General features: G+C 41.4%; 1 protein-coding gene across 1 annotated transcript; it reads right to left on the bottom strand.

Moving 5' to 3' along the window:
- Positions 1–2,308: 2,308 nt before the first annotated feature.
- LOC131317301 (uncharacterized) lies at positions 2,309–4,389 on the bottom strand. The gene is made up of 3 exons (XM_058346860.1): positions 3,798–4,389; positions 3,139–3,278; positions 2,309–3,053 (listed from the first exon to the last, which is right to left on the bottom strand). The coding sequence occupies exons 1-3, from the start codon at positions 4,387–4,389 to the stop codon at positions 2,481–2,483; spliced, it is 1,305 nt and encodes a 434-aa protein (XP_058202843.1). The 3' UTR covers positions 2,309–2,480.
- Between the last annotated feature and the right edge of the window lie 3,077 nt (positions 4,390–7,466).

Raw genomic sequence — 7,466 nt, forward strand, 5'->3', positions numbered from 1 at the left:
TCCGAAGAATTGCCAGATGAGGATGTCATGGTAGTCGAAGTTTGTCCCCCATGGACAATGTACTTTGATGGCGCGTCTCATCGAAGTGGAGCAGGCGCTGGTGTGGTATTTATTTACCCAGAAGGAGATGTCTTGCCATATGCTTTCACTCTCACACAAAATTGTTCAAATAACGAGGCTGAGTACCAAGCTCTCATTCTTGGGCTGGAGATGGCGGTTGAAGCAAAACACTTGCAACTCAAAGTATATAGAGATTCAATGTTGATCATCAACCAACTTCTTGACATCTATGAAGTGAGGAAACTTGAACTTGTGCCTTTCAATAACTATGCACGTCGCTTGATTGCATGGCTTGGTGATGTCACCCTAGAGCATGTGCCGCAAGGAGAGAATATACAAGCAGACGCACTTACAAAGCTTGCTTCTATGCTTGCTTTACCTGACCAAGAGACGCACGTTCCAATATGTCGAAGTTGAGTCATACCGCCAATCTTTGACGATGAAGACGGTGGTGAAAGAGAAGTGAACATTGTCTCAGTTTTGGAAATTGAAACCGAGGATTGGCGCCAACCATTCATTGATTATCTGCAACATGGAAAACTGCCTGATGATCCATATAGAAGAACAGATGTGAAGCGTCGCGCCCCTCGATTCATCTACTACAAAGACACGCTTTATCGCCGATCTTTTGAAGGGTTATTCCTCCATTGCCTTGGAGAAAATGAGACAAAGCAAGCTCTGGAAGAAGCTCATTCTGGAATATGCGGCGCTCATCAATCTGGCCCCAAACTTCATTTTCGAATCAAAAGGATGGGCTACTACTGGCTGACCATGGTCAAAGATTGCATGAAGTACGCCGAAGAAGTCATGCTTGCCAAATCCACGCCAACTTTATACATCAACCGCCAGAACTGCTTCATCCAACTGTCGCTTCGTGGCCTTTTGATGCATGGGGGCTAGATGTCGTGGGGCCTTTGCCAAAGTCTTCTGGTGGCCACTTATACATTTTGGCTGCGATTGACTACTTCTCCAAATGGGCGGAGGCCATTCCATTGAAGGAAGTGAAGAAGGAAAATGTCGTCAACTTCATTCGTACTCATCTCAGTTTTAGATATGGTGTACCGCGTTACGTCATCACTGACAATGGAAAGTCCTTCTACAATAGTGCCGTAACTAGACTTTGTCAGAAGTTTGGCTTCAAACAACATGCTTCTAGTATGTACAATCCACTTGCAAATGGTCTTGCTGAAGCATTCAACAAGACTTTTGGGAGCTTATTGAAGAAAGTGGTTGCCAAAGCAAGAAGAGATTGGCCTGAGAGAATTGAAGAAGCACTTTGGGCATATCGAACCACGTTTTGAATGCCCACAGAAGCCACTCCGTATTCATTAGTGTATGGTGTGGAAGCTGTTTTGCCGCTTGAGCGTTAAATTCCATCTTTAAGGATTGCCATTCAAGAAGGCCTCACTCATGAAGACAATGCTCGCCTGCGCCTTGAAGAACTAGAGGCACTTGACGAAAAGAGGCTTGAGGCACAACAACGTCTTGAATGCTATCAAGCCCGTATGTCAAAGTCATTCAACAAGAAGGTTCGTCTTCGTTCTTTTCAGAAAGGAGACTTGGTTCTTGCTGTAAGAAGACCCATTAATACCACTCATAAAATTGGTGGTAAATTCATTTCCAAGTGGGATGGACCATATTTGGTGCAAGAAGTTTACTCAAGTGGCGCCTACAAATTGGTTGCTGAAGATGGCTTGAGAGTTGGCCCCATAAACGGTAAATTCTTGAAGCGCTACTACCTTTGAAAAACAAGCGTCACTCCATGACACACGAGCTTAAACTGCATGTTGCTCCTGGCCCGCATGAGCTAAAACTGTGCATGGCAAACCAAAAAATAAAAACATAAAATATGAACTGCGTTGGGCTTGATCCCATTTTGCATACGTAGGCAGCTTGAATTTCGAGCTCAGTCATTCCAAAAAAAAATATTAATTTGATAATAACAAATTGCATTTGCTATATTCCTCAAATGAATAAGTAGATCAAGTGTTATTAATCATGAAAAAAAAAAGGAAACAGTCTTTCCTCTAATCAATAATGACAAATTGTGTTTGCTATATTCCTCAAATGAATAAGTAGACCAAATGTAATTAACAATGAAGAAAGGGAAACAATCTTTCCTAATGGAAAAAAAAAATAGAAAACTAAAACTAAGGAAATAGCTTGACGTTCGCCTACTCGTTTTGATTTGCTTCAAGCAACCTTCTCATCTCCTCCAATTTTGCAATGTCTTCATCAGTCTGTACTGTGGCATTCTTGATAGCAGAGACCTTATCTTCAAGGTTAGAGATCTTAAGTTGCACCTTAGATAATTCTCCTTCATTTGCAACAACAGCTGCTTTTTTGACCTTCAGCTTGGTGTCTATGCCTTCCAATGCTCTTTCCAACTTAGCCCTGTCAACTTCAAGGGCTTCAAATTCTTATTGATGAAGTTCAGATTCTTTAATTACCTCATTTTCTCTGATTTTAGCATGAGAAAGAGTTTGAGAAATATCTGTCAGCTGACTTGCACATGATTTGATAGAAGTGGAGCGGTTTTTGTATGCCCGAATATTATCAAAGAAGCTTTTAAGGTTGCGCTGTAACGGAGAAGTGTCCATTACTTTCATGTTTCTCATCTCTTCGAGAACCTTCTCAGCTTCATCTTCAATATCGTCGACATGATCCAAGCTAGTTTTCTCGATCTTATGTGAAAGTTGGGACCACAACCCTGAGCTATACTTGCGCCGACTTTTAGCAATCACATCTATCCCTTGAAAGACACTAACATCGGATAACGTGGGACCAAAAGGTCTTACTCGAAATTGTCTTGGTTCTATTATTGGCACTTTGGGCATGTCAATAGGAACCTTCTCATGAGAAATTTGACGTGATGCTTCTTCGACAGATCTTCCCTTACGAGAAAGCAATCCAAAGGAATCTGGACCATCTATAGAACCTCCACTGCTTTGAGAGTATAGTTCATCACCAAGATTCAAGTTGTTGACTCCTAACTGCACATATATGGGAAAAAAAATTAAGCAGCTTACTGAAATAAAAAAAATGTGAAAGCATTCGAGGAAGTATGTGTTTTCTTACGTGTGCTTCTAAATCCTCCAAAGGTGTGCTGCTATCAGGCACATCTTGAAAAAAACCATCCGTGTCAATGTGGATATCCTCCAAGGGTGTGACTTGGGCTATGTTTTTCTGCTTCTTGGGGCGATTCCAGTGACGATCACCTTAGCTAGAGTTGCTGTCCCCATCATAAATCACAAGGCTTCTTTTCTTGTCTCTATTTTCGGTTGTTGGATTTTTGACAATCACAGATGGAATTTTTGGAGCAGAAATCTTCAAGAGAGGTTTAGGCTTGAGAGTTGATCTCTCCATTTCTTTGGATGCATCTTTGGGTAGATCCTTTCCTTGGTTCGGTTTGGCCCTGCTTGGTCTAGCTTTGCTTGCTTTGGCTTTGCCTAATGTTGCATTGGTGCCATCAACTTCATGGGTGCTAACAACAAGTAGAACTTTTGGTTTGGCCCTACTTGGTCTAGTTTTGCTTGCTTTGGCTTTGCTTGCTATTGCGTTAGTGCCTTCAACTTCATGGGCATTCTCAATAGGTGTAACTACTCCCTTGCCCTTGGTAAGGCGAATTCTGACTGGAGTCTTGGGTTTTTCTTGCTTTTCGGTAGGCTCAATGTCTCATTTAACAAAATCACTTGCGTGTTTTGTCCACCACTCTTGATATCGCTTTGTGGTAAGACCTTTGTGCGAGGAGACAGGAATTCTTAGTTTTGCCTTGGTGCCAAGCTTTGTGCAGGATTGCCAAAGTCCTACGACATTGGGTAGATTGAGAGGACATGCTTCTTCCACCAATTTTCTGGGTATGTCTTGGTAAAAGTTGAATTGTCGTGAGAATTCATGAGGGCTGTAAGACTCAACGATATACTGCATATCATAGCGAAGAGTCAGGTAACTTGAAGGAAGACTGATGGTGTAGGCTGTCCAGAAGTGGGATTGCTTTCCGTCATCTACCATTAACTGCTCTTCTTTGTCAAACATGGCCAAGGACGATAATTGCGAAGGACCAACGCTTCTGAGGAGTTTTCGGTCCCCAATTGCTGTGAAATGTTTTGCATTCTTCTCTCCGGCTAGTCGGACCATTTTAACGCCTGGTTGAGAGTGTAGGGATGGAAGGTATGTGTCGAAGTAGTTGCCAAGCCATCCGTAGATATAATGCATGGGAAGGATCGCATGGCATTGACTTGGAGTAGAAGATGATGAAATTTGCCTCAAGCCATGGTATATGCTCGCCAAAACGGGCACCGCCAAAGAAAATGTAGATCCGCGCGCCATCATGCTTGCAACTTTGAAGACGGTAGGACGAATTTGGTTTGCTTTTCCATTGGGTAGGACAAATACGGACAGCTAGCACGACAGGAAGGCTGCTAAATAGACTTCTTCCCTTAAACGTGCTTTGATGCCTAACTCATTGAATGCTCTTTCTTCATCCTTTGTGCACTCTGGTGGCATGCTAGTGTGCCCAGTTGGCCGGCTTGCTCCCTCGCTCTGATCATTAGGAGAAAGATTTGAATATCTACTTTTTAGCCTGCACCAGAAATGGATCTAGTCACAGGTGGTGATATGGTGAGTTTCTGAAACACGAAAAAGTCTGTGGTACGCTGCAAAGAGGTGTAACGCCCCCAATTTCGGGTACGTTAAATAGACAATTTTATTGCAACTTCAAAATAGAGTCTGGCTCTTTATTACATCACAACCTCCGTAAGAGTACTTTTATTACACAAGGGAAGGGAAACTGAGGTTCCCAACTACAGCTCCGCCTGTTCTTCCATCTTAGCCAGCTCTTCGGCTCCAAAAGCCTCCAAGGTGTACAGCTCACCCTATTCATCTACAAAGTCTGACACATTATACCAGCGTCGCCACCGATATAATATGTCAAGATCACCAAAGGTAACACCATAAGCTACAAAAGCTCAATAGAATAACCCATACTCACTAACCCTTAACTTACAAGCAGTAGATCATAATACTAACGATTTCCACATAATACATGCATATTTAACAAAACCGTTTACAATGACACATCCACATTCGCTAATCAACTATCGTTTGCGTCCATGGTTTTCTGAGTTTCTCCTACGCGACTCGTCGTAGACCGTGTCACCATTTTCCACTTTTCATTTTCCAAAATCATTTTTACACGCTTAACCTCGGTTCCGCCGTTCCCGTCTCCCGAGTATCATCACAATGGTTCCGCCGCACCGGGTTCCCATTGGCACACAAAAACATTGAATTTGGTATTGACTCCTCTCCACGGATAACCAATCCACAATTCAAAACCTCGGTTCCGCCACTCTGGGTTCCCGAGTACCCTCACAATGGTTCCGCCGCTCCGGGTTCCCATGTGGGTTTTCGAAAATCATTAAACCAATTGTGTTGGCTCATTTCCTCGGATAACCAAACTACAATTCATCACTCGGTTCCGCCGCTCCGGGTTCCCAAGATACCACAATGGTTCCGCCGCTCCGGGTTCCCATTTGGTTTTTTAAATCATTCTAAACCCTCGGTTCCGCCGCTCCGGGTTCCCGAGTATTCCCACAATGGTTTCACCGCTCCGGTTCCCACTGGGTTTTCGAAAGAAAACACACACCACACAATGGGCTACCAGGTCCAGCCACATTGCGATTTCCAAAACATTTCACCTTTTTCAAACACGCCTTTTCATTAACCACACCCTAGGTGTCATGTTTCTACTTTCTCGTTTTTCGTGTCTCGTTTTCATGCATCGACTCCGCGGTAGGACTTTTCACATATGCAATCATAAATCATTCATTGTAATCTTAAAACTAAACTAGCAAGATCAAATCATCATGCTCAAACCACAACTTAAAGCGTAACGCCACATGTTTGGACGTCTTTGGAGTGAAAATCACTTATGCTTTACAACAAGGCAAGTGATACAAACAATTCATAATACATGCTCATATCCATCTTAAAGATCAAAATATGAATACTTCCATGCATTTCGATATACAAACAACATACAATATACGTAGAATAAGTAGAGGCATTCTACATATACTTAGAGCTAGGGGATAAGAATAATCTACAAGATCATAATTTCATTTCAAGATTTTAGTAAAACAAGCTTGTTAACTATTTCTAATACATTAACTTGCCTTATCATAAGCAACAATAACTAAAGTTATACTAGGGAGAATGAGTAGAGATTAATCTACCTTGATCCGAAACTAGTCGGGGCCGAATAAGCTAGTTGAAAAATCCTACGGGTGGTGAAACTCGCAAATCTGGACCGAACTTTGGATGGCAGTAACTCGGTCAATCTCTGGCCGAATACGATCGTTCTTGGGTCGAAATCGAAACTCTAGAAGCGCTCTACAACTTTTGTGAAGGAAGTTGATCTCAGGAACTACTTTAGGTAGGAGAAAAATGGTGATAAAGGAAGAGACAGTATGCTGTCTGGAACTGGAAATCTGAGATTTTTACTGAACTTCGGATGTCAATATCTTTGTCGTTTATTGACCGATTAGGGTGGTTCTTGGGTCTAACTTGAAGGTCTTGAAGTGCTCTACAACTTTTCCGAAGGGAGTTGGTTCTAAAAACTACTTTAAGCAGGAGAAAAATGAGGATTCATAAAGGGCAGTAGGCTGTCTGAAAATGGTTTCTAGAGAGAAGTGAGAGCAAAGGAGTGAAGGTGTGAGAAATGACTTGGGCAATGGTGCTATTTATAGCAAAAGTCTTGGCTATTACCAAAGGGATAAAATTTTTCCTAACAATTATTGTCCAATGGGTAAAGATTTTTCTAATAAACTATACTAATAAACACATGGTACTTGTAATAAAATAAGTATATATAAATCCAAGTACATATACAGTTATTTTCAAATAAGGAGGTCCTTATTTTAGTTAAAATAAGGACCTCCCCATTTCTCCCATTTTCCGATTGAATTTCGATGATCCGAGCCGCTCAATGTGTTTAGAACGTGATTTTAAGGGTACCCGCAAGAAATCGGCAAAAAAAATGACCGGGAAGGGCTTGATTTGAGCAGTTTTTATTTGAACCGTTTGATAAAAACATAACAAAAACTGCTTGGATGAAGCCCTTCCCATTTTTTTTTTGCTGATTTCTCGCGGGTACCCTTAAAATCACGTTCTGAATACATTGAGCGGCTCAGATCATCAAAATTTGATCGGGAAAGGGAGGTCCTTATTTTATTAAAATAAGGTGGTCCTTAGGAGAAGGGGACTCTCTCTCTCTATATATATATATATATATATATATATATATATATATATGTATAAATAAGTACTATGAAATCTAGGTAGATTTCCAAATCCAGTAAAAAAATTACAAGATCAAAATCCTTGATTAAAATAATCCAAATTAGCAC

This window comes from Rhododendron vialii, chromosome 2a, assembly GCF_030253575.1.
Source record: "Rhododendron vialii isolate Sample 1 chromosome 2a, ASM3025357v1".
Classification (NCBI taxonomy): Eukaryota; Viridiplantae; Streptophyta; class Magnoliopsida; order Ericales; family Ericaceae; genus Rhododendron; species Rhododendron vialii.

Excerpts from the sequence above, each read along its gene's own strand:
- LOC131317301 (XM_058346860.1), bottom strand. The coding sequence starts at position 4,389 with ATGGCGCGCGGATCTACATTTTCTTTGGCGGTGCCCGTTTTGGCGAGC. Across the intron at positions 3,279-3,797 it reads TCCTGTCTCCTCGCACAAAG|GTGATCGTCACTGGAATCGC; the intron begins GTCTTACCACAA and ends ACTCTAGCTAAG. Across the intron at positions 3,054-3,138 it reads TGGAGGATTTAGAAGCACAC|TTAGGAGTCAACAACTTGAA; the intron begins GTAAGAAAACAC and ends ATATATGTGCAG.